Raw genomic sequence first — 15,275 nt, forward strand, 5'->3', positions numbered from 1 at the left:
CCAGGTGGAGGTTGGTCTCTTCTGCCAGTCCAACCTAGCACCCAACCCTATCCAGTCAACCAGACCATGGCACTAAGTGCCTCAGCCAGGCTTTTCTAGAACACCTCCAGGGACAGCGACTCCACCACCTCCCTGGGCAGCCCATTCCAATGCCAATCACTCTCTCTGCCAACAACTTTCTCCTAACATCCAGCCTAGACCTCACCTGGCACAACTTGAGAATGTGTCCCCTTGTTCTGTTGCTGCTTGCCTGGCAGAAGAGACCAACCCCCACTTGGCTACAGCCTCCCTTCAGGTAGTTGTAGACAGCAATGAGGTCAGCCCTGAGCCTCCTCTTCTGCAGGCTGCACACCCCCAGCTCCCTCAGCCTCTCCTCACAGGGCTGTGCTCCAGGCTCCTCACCAGCTTTGTCACCCTTCTCTGGCCACATTCCAGTATTTCAACATCTCTCTTGAATTGAGTAGCCCAGAACTGGACACAGGACTCAAGATGTGACCTGAGCTGTGCTGAGTACAGGGGCAGAATAACCTCCCTTGTCCTATTCCATTCCTGCTCCCTTGTCCTGCTTCAGGCCACGCTGTTCCTGATACAGACCAGGATGCTATTGGCTCTCTTGGCCACCTGAGCACACTGGTGGCTCATGTTCAGCTACTATCTACCAGTACTCCCAGGTCATAGAATCATAGGGTCTCTTTCTTCCTGGCTGCTCTCCAGCCACTCTTTCCCCAGCCTGTAGCATAGCTTGGGTATTAAATGAATTTAGGTATTTAATTGAATTTTGTTACTATGTGAAATCATTGAGATACAAAGTAGTGGAAGCACTACTGCCAAATTGAGCATTTTTGTTCTCTGGGCATTGTAATTACATGAGTGTAACACATTCATGATAGAATGTGTTGGTGAGAGAAACAGAAGCGATGCTGCGAGCTGGGGTCTCAAGCAAGTTTAACAAAAAAAAGCTCATTTGTAGAATCATAGAATCAGCCAGGTTGGAAGAGACCTCCAAGATCATCCAGGCCAACATATCACAGCGGATACATTGCTCAAACAAGGTAGAACTCCTTTTTCCTGTCCCCTAAAATAGTGAGGAAGTCTCAGCTGTTTCTCTGCCAGGTAACAGTTTCTGGAATTCCTTAAAGATTTGAGTATTTCAGAGCCAAAGTCACAGAGGTAGGTCTCAGCAAACTTTGCAGCAAATATGTATGTGGCCTTAAATCTTTACAAGTTCCATGGTGTACAGTACTGTTTGAGTGACTGAGCATAATGTCTGCTGCTTCTCATTGCTCTTTCCAGCTGGCTATTTTTACTGACTTCTAGAACATGATGAGGGTCAGATAACTAGTTTTAATAGATGTTCTGCTTTGATCAAAGTTACCTTTTTTAAACACTGTCAGGGAAACAAACAGAAGGCTTGTGTACAAAGGAAGGAATATGTGTTTTCTCCCTCTGCATGACAATGCAGAGGACTCCTAAAGGGATCATTTGTAGGAATGAATCAATAGCTTTGTTTCAGTGCCCTTCCAGTTGGTAGGGCTGAGTTTGGTTAATGACTGTCACACTACCAGCCAGTTGGTAGGGCTGAGTTTGGTTAATGACTGTCACACTGCCAAGAGTTTAATTCTTACCCTCTAACACAAAGCATGAAACGTCCACCCACAGGTGATGGTGACAGCTCTCCTGAAACACGTGGTGATGTGGACTGCACTGTAGCAGGATACGTGCTAAAGCTACTGCAGCCTGCTGCAAATGAGCCAGGCATTTCCCTACTAACAGCTCCATATTGTGCTGTGCCCTGCTTCCTGGTTCAGTCTGTTTTGGTGGGTTGCCTCTGAACTAGGATCTAACTAAAGGATGTAAGAATCAGTGATGTGTCTGGAGGGTTTGATGAGGATGTTCTGGCTGAGATTTGGGGCATGCATTGCTGGCTCCTCTCATGTATAGTGGTGTAAATTCACTTGCATCACAGCCTAATGGCTGCTGCCAACAGAATACATCTGGACATTACTGCAGAGTAGCTAATGGGCCACTTCCTTCTGGTCATCTTTTGGGGCTTTTCTTTGAAACTGAGGTTCCCATGCTGTCCCTTTGATGGCAGCATTGAAGCCTGTGCAGTTTCAGTACAGCACATAATCTCAGTTATGACTGGAGACTTTTCCTGCCAGGCAAACAATCTTCAACCTGCCCGACAGTGACAAGAACCTCAGGAAGCCTTTAAGCTGAGGCAAAGGATGCTATATTTATCGGTAGCTGTACCAGCCAGCCTGAGGTGGTTTTAAAGCAACGACCCCTTGAAAGGGACTTTAGATTAATTAGCAGTGTATGAAAAGTATCTGCTGCCTTCCTTCTCAGCTTGTCTCTGGTTGAGCTGAGCAGGTATGTTAGCAATTGCATCTGCTCCCTCTGCATTTCTTAAGCTTTCTGACTTTTCTTACCGTTTCTTGTTAAAGATTTATGTCCATCTGAAAGAAGGAAGTGGTGCTGATGGTCTGGATGCTTTGAAGAACAAACCACAGCTTCACAGTATGGTGGCCAAAAGCCTTTGTCAGAATGCTTCTGGGAAGAACTACATCATCTTCACTGGCCCAAGCATTACCAGCCTGAATCTCTTTGAAGAATTTGAGAAGCAAGGTGTGTATCGGGTGACTCACTGGGTTTTAATGATGACAGACGTAGGGGCCTCCTGCCACTGAATCAAAAGAAGTCCCAAAAGGCTTCACTGATATTTTGATTCCTTGTATAGGTAAGTTGGTCATCACTAAGAAAGGTTCTCATTTATAAGAAGGTTCTATACAGAGAACTTCTAAAGTTGTTCTTTTAAATCTTAAAAGCTCAAAATGGGGATGTAAAAGCATTTTAAATAAGGTTATGTAAAGGCCTGGCTTTTATTATTTGCCTTATACTTGCCAAGTCAAGTCTCCTGTATGACTTGGGGAACTTGTCAAGGCATTTCCTAGCTGGCTGTGATTTTTCTGTTCCTATTGTGAAAGAATAGTGATAAGATTAATCCTTAAAGGTGGACATTAGGAGTCCTTGCTTGTTTAATATCTGTTATAGATGCAACTTCTCTAGATGATGTTTTATGCCATTACAAAAGCCCTATCAACGTTCTCTTTTTTCTTTTTCTCTGTTGTTTTTTTTTTGCTGTTATCAACTTGCCTAGGCAGGACAGTTTTTAGTTTTGAAAACATAATATGCTCAGCATTAGCAAAAGCAGTCTAGCTAGCAGAATGTCTAACAGTATGGCTCTCTCAGGCGCTTTCTTCTTAGCACAGAGAAGAAATAATCCCAGGTCAAATTTCCCCTTCATAGAATCAACCAGGTGGGAAGAGACCTCCAAGATCATCCAGTCCAACCTAGCACCCAGCTCTGTCCAATCAAGTAGACCATGGCACTAAGTGCCTCAGCCAGGCTTTGCTTGAACACCTCTAAGGATGGAGAATCCCAGCAGGGTGCTTATTACTTTACAGATAATTTGGATTGTTTACAGGAGTGAATTATTCATGGGCTTTGCACTGAGTAGATCATCCAAATGAACAGTTTCTACAATGTAGCAAATTCAATAATGTCTTCTTAAAGTGTATATTTGTTACTTACTATTCTATGATAGAATCATAGAATCAGTCAGGGTTGGAAGAGACCACAAGGATCATCTAGTTCCAACCTCCCTGCCATGCCCAGGGACACCCTACCCTAGAGCAGGCTGGCCACAGCCTCAGCCAGCCTGGCCTTAAACACCTCCAGGCATGGGGCCTCAACCACCTCCCTGGGAAACCCAGTCCAGGCTCTCACCACTCTCATGATGAACAACTTCCACCTCTCATCCAGTCTGAATCTCCCCACCTCCAGCTTTGCTCCACTCCCCCTAGTCCTGTCACTCCCTGAGAGCCTAAAAAGTCCCCCTAAAAAGTAGGCCCCCTTCAGATACTGGAAGGCCACAAGCAGGTCACCTGGGAGCCTCCTCTTCTGCAGACTGCACAGCCCCAACTCTTTCAGTCTGTCCTCACGGCAGAGCTGCTCCAGCCCGCTGAGCATCCTCGTGGCCCTTCTTTGGACACACTCCAGCATCTCAACATCCTTCTTGTAATGGGGGCTCCAGAACTGGATGCAGCAAATGAACAGTTTCTACAATGTAGCAAATTCAATAATGTCTTTTTAAAGCCTGTAGCTTTTGCTTACTATCTGATCAAATATGCTGATACTGTACTGAGATTTCCATTTGATGTATGGATGTTATATGGCTTCATGAGACTTTATATGATGTGAGACAGATGCTTCTAAAATTAAATTTCAGGTTTGGTACATGCTGTCACTTTAGTAGGGGTGAAGCTGTGGGGAAGATAGTGGTTTTATTGGCTTTGCAAAATAGTGTGACACTCCTGTATAAAGAAGATCACAGGGAGAGCATGAACATGTTTCTGTTTATTAAGGCCATGGAATTGGCTGCATTTGCCATGATTTGCTAGAGGCTAGCTCAGAGGTTTTGCAGGGGAATTTGGAACCTGAAGAACCTTGAGACACTGGGAGAGGTGAGGTGCTGGAGATGTCAATCTGTGGTAAATTCAGTAAGAGCCTTGGAGGAGACAATGTTTATTAACTCTGCTGCAAAGCAGCTAAGGTTTTGCCAGCACCAGCTGGGAACCTACTGCATTGGCAGTACATCTGAGTAGAGAGAAGCCTGGGATCAGCAAAGAGATCTCTCCTAATGTATCACAGTCACCCTCAGCAATGACCTTAGTGCTTTTTATTTTTCCCCCATCAGTATGACCACAAAATGTCCTGTTGAAAAGCAGATCTTGGGTGCCTATACCACATTTCCTCATCTTTACTAAGATAGCTTAGGTGTATGCACTTATCTTGCAGTTACAGTTTAAGAAGACCAGAGAAGGACAACTTGCTTTTGTTGACTCCTGCCATTGCCATGGTAAACACCTCTTTTAATGCTCATTTAATTACCTACAAAAGCTTGATTGAGCCAGATGGGCATAATTTTTATTGCTTTTATTGCTGTAGTAACTGGGTGGCTTTAAGAAACTCCACAGATTAAGGGTGTCATCCATGATGAGAGATGCTAGTAAATCTGCAGAAGTGCTGTGTTCTTCTAGGCTATACAGCAGGAAGGTTACACAGTGTGTTCCTGAGAGAGGAAAACATTTCCATTATTCTGGGAGAGGAGTGAAACATCTGCTGGAAGCTTTCTGCAGTCTTATTGCCTATGCTAAAGGAAAGGCCACAATTAATTATCATGGGATCTCAGAGAGGGCTGTTGCTATTTTGGATGCTCTAGCACAATAATGCAGTTATTAGCTTGGTTTTATACTGTTGCAGTCCCCTGGAGAGAGTGTCATCCTTCAGTGAGTCATAAACTCTATGCAGCTAAAGAAATTCTTCTCAGGCCTACTTGTTATCAGAGCAGGAAGATCTTAGTACTGGCTAGAGGAAAGCTTTCTTAGAGCTTGGTATGTTAATGCTCAAGTTTACTGCTAAGTGGCCTATAGTGTGTGCAAGACAAGACAAGAACAGTTGGTTTTGTTTAAGTCCTTCCACTGGAGCTGTACTTCCTCCTGTATTGATTGTAGGCCTGTTGCCATCAGGTTTTTCTCATTGTCTTTAGTGGAAAGAGCTTATGGATTTCCAGGGATTGGTTAATTTGTTAGAAATAATTGGTAGTGTGCAGATTTCCACCTGCAGAGTAAGGGTACCCCATTGCTGTCTTGGTTGACTTTCTTCTGACACAAATGTCTTCAGTTTTTCATGGAAGAGCCTTGGCTACTTGTAGACCTACCCAAAAAAATTTATATTAGCAATTATTATAGTAGTATTCCTCTAGTATCTGTGAGCTATTGAAAGGATGCTTTGCATGATGGGCACTATATAAACCGAGGACAAAAGCTCCAGCTACACTCAAGGTCTTGGGTCATTCCAGAATGACAGAGGCAGAAGAGCCACATAAATGGAAATTGAAGAACAGAGGTAACATGCTCAGGAGAAGCCAGACTTAGCATTTCCCTTGTAAGAGCATCCAGTTACCCAACATAGAAAATTCAGCATGAGGAAAAAATTGATCAAGCAGACTAAACTGACACGAGTTTTGAACTACCACAAGCCTCTGTTGCCTCATGAAGGATGTGCACAGATGTCACCTGTTTCTGTGCCCATTGTCTTTTCCCCCCTCTGATAATTTAGCACAAAATCTAGGGAAAATGAGGAAATTTCCATCCAAGCATTCCTTGAGTTCAGTCAATCTGATCAAGAAGAACTTATTCCCTTGGACTGATGGAAACAGGGCATTATTATTTCACAGCCTAATGACAAATTCAAGCATTGTTGTTATTAATGTTGTTTCCAAAGCTTGTTTCTGCTCACCTGACTGCATTGAGACATGTTTTGTGGTGTTAGATTTTATTCATTGCCTCTTTCACATCTGGAAAGACCAAGCAGCTGTGAGCAGCAGAATATGTCTCCTGAGGACCCTCTGATACCTGTGCAGGACAAGTTCAGTGCTCACTCATCTAGGTTTATCTCCTTTCCCTAAAAAATGTTTTCATTGCATTTTTATTTCCATACTCTCCATCCTTCTGCCACATGGGAAATCAAACTGTGATTTCAGTAGTTCTTAATTGCTTAAGCAATTCCTTAACAAACCAGGTAATGGCAGGTGCAAGGAGTAGTGAGCTGAAGATCAAGAACTGGGTGGTACAGTAAAGCAATGGGATCAAACCAGAGTTTTTCAGTTATTTGTGTTGTGATTAAAAGCAGGATGGGAGTCATGGGGGCGAAATTGTTTCAATTAATATCCAAGATACTACAGCACTCCCTGCCTCCCTGCTCCCTCCATAGTTTATTCTCTTAGTTACACATCAAAGACTCTCTTGCATCATTAATTCTGATTTGTTCCATAATGCACATCACTGTGGGGGTGTTTTTCAGTCTAGTTTTAAACATGTTATGAAGACTGTTTGTGCTAGTTTGAAGCTAGCTAGAATGTTTTGGTGAGAAGGATTACAGGCTGTGAAAAGGAAACAGTGGTGATGTCTGCTTCAGTCATAGGCTTGCTGAGATTTAGAAGAACAAGAACACAAACGTAGATAACAGAGTCTCTCTCTGGCTTTTGGGGCTGCATGAACTTCTCTCTCTAACCTAACTTGCTGTCTGACTAATCCTTCTACTTCCTAACCCCCCTGGCTGACCCTCCAAACTCACCTTGAACATAAGGCAAAGTCTGGGGTAAGATAGAGGGGTGGGAAGAAGGTGGAAGGGTGGTTGGGAGCCCCTCATGGGAACTCTGGTTTCTGGGAGGGCTGTGTTTCAGTATTATTTTTTAGCTTGTATATTCCTGTATCTGTTGTAAATGCCTACTTGTATATTGTGCTGTAAATATAGCTTCATTCATTCAATTTCCAGAGCTGCTGAGTCTAGTCCGGGTGATTTTCTTAAGTGTAGGGGGGTGAGTAACACCCAGACCATCACACTGTTACACAGATTATAGCTGAGAAGACACCTTGAATTTGTTTCATTTCATTGTGACTGTACAAGAAGTGTCAATACGTGTTACCAGAAGACCAGGCTTTCTGCATTTGCCTTAGTTTCCAGAGGCACTCAGGTAGGCCACAGATCTTTGGTATTACAGCAGAAGACCAGTCTGCTAATGCTTCTGTTGGACTGGAAAGCTGTACCTTTCCCTAGTCAAGTCATTCAGACTTGCTCCACTGCTCTTGCTTTCTGGGTCCATGCATGGCAGGCTGATAGGAAATGTTTCTGTTCACATGCAGAGATTTACTGCTGCGGGCTGCTAAGCACCAGGAAGAGTGACTGCACAGGCCTACCTCCATCCATGCTGAACAACCCTGAAACTCCCCAGTCCAGAGGACAGTACAGAATAAGAATGAAAGGAAACATGTCCTTGATCTGCTGGTACAATAAAGGGCACTTTCGTTTTCTGACAAATGCCTATTCACCAGTTCAACAAGGTAAGCAATACTCCTCCTGCTCATCTCTGCAGTGCACATGCTTTATGTGGGTTTGGTAATAAGCCTCAGCAAAACTCTTCATCCTAATATCTCAGATAAACAGTGTAGCAGTAGTGACTGCTTCTCTTTGTGTCTTTCTACAGCTATTATTTTTTTCATCATCAAAGGTTAAAGCCTACTGCTAATGTGGCCTTAGCCTGTGCTGGTGGAGGCAGTATCATTTTAGGTATAAAGATTGTATCTTTGATGGTGGTCAGAGAAGGGAGGATGGTTGTTACATAACACTACATTAGCCCCTTTTGCAGAGCATCTTGTAGGATTCCTGCTACAGAAAACTTGACAAACATCATGGTGCACTTTGAGCAGGTCTTACAATTAATTTATCCAGTAAAAACTCACAAACGTCTTTTTGCCAGAGGTAAATATGATTAAGCCTTCCTGTTGTATGTTAAATTGATATCTTTTTTAGCAATTGTAGAGAAACCAAAACAGATAAGTGAGATGGCTCAAATCATTTCAAAGAGCTTCTTGATACTGAGATCTTTTATTTTTAAAAGTATACAGATGGATTTAAGAAGGTTTGGAAACTTCTGTTACAGTTAATCATAGAATAATAGAATCAACCAGGGTGGAAGAAACATCCAACATCATCCAGTCCAACCTAGCACCCAGCCCTGTCCAATCAACTAGACCATGGCACTAAGTGCCTCAGCCAGGCTTTGCTTGAACACCTGCAGGCACAGTGACTCCATCACCTCCCTGGGCAGCCCATTCCAATGCCAATCACTCTCTCTGTCAAGAACTTCCTCCTAAAATCCAGCCTAGACCTCCCCCAGCACAACTTGAGACTGTGTCCCCTTGTTCTATTGCTGGTTGCCTGGGAGAAGAGACCAACCCCCACCTGGCTACAGACTCCCTTCAGGTAGTTGTAGACAGCAATGAGGTCCCCCCTGAGCCTCCTCTTCTGCAGGCTGCACACCCCCAGCTCCCTCAGCCTCTCCTCACAGGGCTGTGCTCCAGGCCCCTCACCAGCTTTGTCGCCCTCCTGTGGACACATTCCAGTATCTCAACGTCAGTCGTGTGATATGATTAACTACTCTCTGAAATCCTTTGTCAGTGAAAATACTGTTTCAGTTTCTTTTAATTTTTGTTATTCAAATTCATGTATAACTACTTGAGACAAATAACTTAAACCTTTAAGTGTAGAGCCACCAATTCAAAGCTATTTTGTACACTCCTGTTTGGAATCCCAAGTGACACTCATGCATACAGGCTATAAAAGCAAAGCTAAGGCCTTGAGTTACTGTATGGTGACATGAGAAGGTGACTCAGTGTGCTGTTCATGGCAAAACATGGCTGAGCTCAAGGAATTCTGCCAGGCACCCCAGCAGAGGACTTGGTGACTTACATGTACACAAATGCTGAGTGTACATGTGTGAAGGAAATAGGACTCTTTGGGGTCCATGCTGAGGCCAGTCCTTGGAGCAGTGTTGCTTCCCCATGAAGGATATTCACCATTGGGATTTGTGCCATTTGCCTTGTGCAATTTGCTGGATTTGGGTTACTCAGCTGCAGTAGCTGGGCAAGAGTTACCACTGCATGTCACCTTGTTTCTATAGGTTATCATGGAGTATTTGGTTAGCATTCATAAATACTGCTAGAAAAAGCCTGTTTGTAAGCATCAATATTAACTGCCCCATTCAAAGAGGGAGCAAGAGCAAACCCTGCACTGACAGCATCCTTTACAAGCAGCACACAGAGGTGTGTGCAGCTCTGCTTGTGCTTGACCTTGGCATAGATGGGATTGTAGATGGGTGTGCAAGGTCTATTGATTAGGAGCTTTGCATGGGATGGGCAGGATCTGCCCAATGCACTGCTCACCAAATGCTGGCTGGGACAGTTGACATAGTTTGTGGTGAATCAGAGCAGAAAGCAGAATCTGGGTTTTTAAGAGTGGTGCTGGGGGGGGAGACTCTCTAATGAGAGCTGGGAACAGATGGAGACTCAGTAGGACGGCAGGAGACCAGACTGTCTGCCTTTACTTTAGTGCAGCAAAGCTAGTTTAAACCAACCTCAGATGGACCACCAATGTCTCCTTTAAGGCATGCAAATATAGAGGAGGAAGAGGAGGAATCTATGCTCCCTGAGTCAAACCTGTAGCACAGACCTGGTGAGCAGGTAAGATGAGAAAGGAAGTGGGGACAAAGAGAAATAAAACCCACACAGGGGAATTGGACAGACTGGCACCAATGTGATTGCCTGGCAGTGCACGGTGCATGTTTGCACTTGGTTGAGCATAAATGTTGGTGGGGGTGGAGGAGGCCATGAAGAGAAAACCCTTAAGAAAGAACACAAAAGATAGTCAAAACAAAACTCAGGATGAGAAAAGAGATGGATGTAGCTAATAATGAACTACTTATTGCAGTTTGGAAATCAAGAAGGTAGAACTTACCTTACCTGGATTGCAAATCTCACCCAAGCAAGATACCAGGAGAGCATTGCGCTTGTCAGAGCTGATCTATGAATACTATTCTTAAGAGACAGCAGGCTATTTATTATGGTTGTTTTGAACCAATGTGCCATAATACATCATCTCAGATGCTAAAGGATGAGTCTTATTCCTTTAGCCTTTCAAAAATGTCCTGCTTAGTCTACTGTCAAAGACACCATTGCTGCTTAGGACAAAATTCAATAGGGTTTTTAATTTCCCATAAGTTGCTGGTTATTACTAGAGAGCAAGAGAAGAAAGACAGGGAGTTTTTGTTTTCTAAAACACTCCTGTCAGGACTTACTCTTTCCTGACCTGCCCAGGTGGGAGGGCCAATAATTTTGTGGCACTAATGCATCAGGCTGGATTTTTTTTATCAGCCCTTCTTATTTCATGCTGGCCAGATTTTTGCAAGATTTATTAGAAGGATCAAAAATGCACAGTAGTAAATATGTGAGTGTAATGAAGGACTCACTTGACTGTTGGGTTTTTTTTTTCCCTCTCCTCTTGGGCTACATTTACACCCAGCTTGGGAAGGCAGAGGTGAAGGGAGAGTGTATTAAACATTTTAGCTTTGATACCTGTTTAGACTCTTGAAAAAACAGACTTTAAAGACCCCAAATAAATTGCTGCGTGGCTCAGCTGAACATGATATTTAGTATGTATCATAAGCCTTGCTTCAAAACAGAACCTCAGCACAGGGAGCCTGACAGAGATAATGGATGAAATGAGACTTCCAGCTGAAAGAATGGAATGGTGAAGTCTGTAATCAAAACGTGAGGAGCATTTTAGGGATGATTGTAAAAGAGGTGGCAGAAGGAAGGCTATGACAGTTTGAGGACTTCAAAATTAAAAAGCCCCAAATTGTACCTGTACTGAAACTTTATCATAGAAAGTGACTATGTCAATGGACAAATGATGACTTATGGATGTGATTTATCTGCACTTCTGCAAGGCCTTTGACGTGGTCCCCCACAACATCCTGCTTGCCATCTTCCTTTTTGGCCATTCCCCTGATTCTTACCCACAAGCATTCAACCCTATCATCACCTTCATCATCATGCTCAAGACAGTCAAGGTCCTCCCTGCCATACAGGACCATCCCACCACCTCTGCTTCTGGGCCTATCTTTCTGAAGAGTCTGTAGCCACCCAGCACAGCACTCCAGGCACGGGATAGAATCAACCACGTTGGAAGAGACTTCCAACATCATCCAGTCCAACCTAGCACCCAGCCCTTTCCAATCAACTGGTCTGTGGCACTAAGTGCCTCATCGAGGCTTTTCTTGAACACCTCCAGGGATGGCGACTCCACCACCTCCATGGGCAGCCCATTCCAATAGCAAATCATTCTCTCAATGATCTGAATTATCTAAGCCAGCTGAGAAGGCAGGGCAGGAAACATCATAGGCAGGCAGAGAAATATGTGATTAGCTCCACTGAGCAACCTAAGCATACATCTGAGTTCTGGCTTCTCATAGCAGCAAATCAGGTAGCTTCTCATTTCAGAGGTTCTATGGCTGTGGGTCCCTCAACTAACCCATGAGCACCACCTCTGTCTTGACTGTACTGTATTTTCTTTGTCAAGTGAAGTGGAGGTAGTGTTCCTCTTGGCTCCCATGGTTGAAGATGAGCAAAGGATTTAATTTCAAAGGACTCATATGGGACCTTCAGAACTTAAAGCAGAAAATACCAAATCACAGCTCTAGAGGTGACCACATAGAATCATAAATGGTCTAGGTTGGAAGGGACCTCAAGGATCATCCTGCTCCAACCCCCTGCCATAGGCAGGGACACCTCCCACTAGAGCAGGTCGCTCAAGGCCTCATCCAACCTGGCCTTAAACACCTCCAGGGAGGAAGCAGCCACAACCTCCCTGGGCAACCTGTGCCAGTGTCTCACCGCCCTCACTGTAAAGAACTTCTTCCTAATATCCAGTCTAAAGCTCCCCTCTTCCGGTTTAAACCCATTACCCCTCATCCTGTCATTACAAGACCTTGTAAACAGTCCCTCCCCAGCCTTCCTGTAGGCCCTCTTCAGATACTGGAAGGCCACTATAAGGTCTCCTCGAATCCTTCTCTTCTCCAGACTGAAGAGCCCCAACTCTCTTAGCCTGTCCTCATAGAAGAGGTGCTCCAGGCCTCTGTTCATCATCTTGTGAAGCCTCTGATCATCATCTCTTGAAGCAAGAGGAGAGACACTGTCTGTAGGAGGCTACTGTGGGACTAAGGCAACACGAGTTTTCTTTTTTAACAGACAACAAAATTGTTTGGTAAACCAACACCTTCTCATTTCCAGCTGAAAAATCATCTCTCCTCTTCCCCTTCCACTCACTTAATGTAGTAGCAACAAAAAACCCAAATCAAATTAGAATCTCTGTTGCAGATGATAGCTTTCCAGATGTAGGGCAGAAACTTGTCAACAAGGTTGATTTTGTAATAAGTTGTATCTAGAAATTTATCTTCTAATTACTAGACCTGTGGTGTGAATTTAAAACTGTTATGTTTCTAATTGGTGCAGGAGTCATAATTAAGAGGAAAAGTGGAGAAATCCCATGCCCGTTGGCAGTTGAAGCCTTTGCTGCTCACCTTAGCTATATCTGCAAATACGACGACAAGTACAGCAAGTAAGAAAACGTCTCTCTGTGTGTGCTTCTTTCACTCCTCCTTTGTTGCTGCAGGGGTTGAGTTATCCACGTGGAGCTGCAGCTGAGGGCCCAGTCCTGCTTTTCCCAGAATTAGTCTCTGACAAAATTTCTGTTTCGACCAAAGATCAGACGCTGACTGCACAAGGGCAAGAGCTGCTTTTGCTGTTGTTATTTTGGCTCGTTATACCTGTCCACCAGTCAAAAAAAATGGAGGCTTTTTTTCCTAGCATCTTGTAAATAACTTTTAAGAAGCATTAGGATGATCTTGGTCACATCAAATTGAAAGCTAGAGAATTCCACAAGGGTCTATCAGCCCCACAAGTGGCTCAGACTAATTCAGCTCTCCACTCTTATCAGCAGATGGTGCTTAAGTGATTTATCTGTCTGTTGAAACTTGTGTCACCTCAAGCCAGAAGAAAAGGATGTTCAGTTGTGGATGTAAAGCTGATCTAGGTGATCTGGGAGAGCAGAATATAGATCTTTTAGCTCATGAATTCCAGTTGAGGTCCTCAGTTGTTAATCTAACAGGGAGATGCAGAAACAAATATAGCAGTGTCAAAGCTTAGCTGTGGGAATAGAGATGAGGTTAAAGAACTAAAAACTAAGGAGAGAGAATCACAGAATGTTTCCAAAATACCTCTAAAATCATCAACTACAGCTGTCAAACAGAAAAAGGCAACAGAGATTTTTCCAAGCCAATTCTGGATAAGGCAGCAAGAATTTAGTAGAAGAGGTGAAGAGGAGGTGGTGGTTGCTGGAGATCGCTGTTGGGATCTGGTATGAGGAAATCAATATGAAAGAGAGGTGAGGTAGTGCATGGAAATGGTTACTAATAAAATGTGGAAGTAGGAAAGTGGGAAAACTTATGACTGAAGAGCAAATATTCTGGCAGTTCTAAAGTTAGTCAGAACCTAAATATAAGGATGTCAGTCCTTTTCCAGTTCTGCCTCACAGAGAAGTGCCCCACATACACCAGCACTACATATGCTGGCTCTTGCCCCCACATCCTCCCACCTAGTGTTGACAGCAGCAGAAGTCATTCTTTGCTCACAGGAGATAAACAAGAGGAGAAGCAAGCATCAGCACTCTTCCCTAAACTGTAACACAATGTGCCTGAGGCTCTTTTTTTAGTTACAAATTGGAGGGGTTCAGACCCACAGCTCCCATCACGTGGATGTTAGTCATGAGTAAGCTTGAAGAGTCTGTGTCAGTGCTCTTCCTTACATGGAGCGGTACAGAGAGCGTTGCTGAGGTTTTGCTTATGAGGGTAGGAAGTCTGTTCTTTTATGTACTGCTACAGAAATATCCACCACTGTGCAGCTTACCTTTCAATGACTGTCAAACACATTGTACACAGAGATGATACTTGCACTAGGAATTGAGTCCTAGGCCTGCTTCTACTTTGGGACTGCAGAATCTTTGGGGTTGTGCCTTGCATCCCAGCTGCAAGTGTTGCCTGAACAGTGCTTTTCCTTCCCCTTCTCTCTTGGCTTTTCAGGTACTTCATTTCTCACAAACCAAACAAGACCTGGCAGCAAGTATTCTGGTTTGCCATCAGCATCGCTATAAACAATGCCTACATCCTCTACAAAATGTCTGAGGCTTACCACGTCACAAGGTATAGCCGCGCACAGTTCGGCGAAAGACTCGTAAAGGAGCTCCTGGGCTTGGAGGACACCTCATCCTCCCATTGATGCATTGTTCCTGGGGGTACAGGCAGGGGATGGAGGGTAAGCAGAAGAAGATACCACACCTGAAACAGCAAAGCAAAGAACTTGTGATGCCACAGGGCTGTCCTTATCCAAAAACGCCAAGTGATGCCACTAGAGAGGTCAAAACTTTGTTCCTAGAAGCAGCCGGATGTAAACAGGTCCTGCAGAAAGTGCCACTGAAAGGCTAACACACAACTGCATATGCGAATGCCCTGTGGGACTCTGTACACCTGAAACAGACTTAATGCCCTGTGGGACTCTGTACACCTGAAACAGACTTAAATTAGCTGTCAATACTACTTTTTGTGCGGGGTCATCTAGTTTCTCCTGGGCTAAGAGCTTGTCATAAGCTGACATAGCTCATCTCTCCTAAGTAGGCATCACCAAAACCTTCCTGGAGCTATTCAGTTCTGGGACAGACAATGCTGAGTGCACCATGGGCTGTGCCTGCCATCCTGTAAG

At 44.1% G+C, this 15,275-nt stretch overlaps 1 protein-coding gene across 1 annotated transcript in view; it reads left to right on the forward strand.

The window, feature by feature from the left end:
• Positions 1-15,043, forward strand: part of PGBD5 (piggyBac transposable element derived 5) — a 47,673-nt gene extending 32,630 nt beyond the window's left edge. Inside the window, exons 4-7 of the mRNA XM_064158505.1 lie at positions 2,448-2,628; positions 7,770-7,967; positions 12,975-13,080; positions 14,600-15,043. Coding sequence (XP_064014575.1) covers positions 2,448-2,628; positions 7,770-7,967; positions 12,975-13,080; positions 14,600-14,795 — 681 coding nt within the window. The 3' untranslated portion in view covers positions 14,796-15,043. The remainder of the gene's footprint in view (positions 1-2,447; positions 2,629-7,769; positions 7,968-12,974; positions 13,081-14,599) is intronic.
• The last annotated feature ends 232 nt before the right edge of the window (positions 15,044-15,275 follow it).

This window comes from Pogoniulus pusillus, chromosome 18 (genome assembly GCF_015220805.1).
Source record: "Pogoniulus pusillus isolate bPogPus1 chromosome 18, bPogPus1.pri, whole genome shotgun sequence".
NCBI classification, from domain to species: Eukaryota; Metazoa; Chordata; class Aves; order Piciformes; family Lybiidae; genus Pogoniulus; species Pogoniulus pusillus.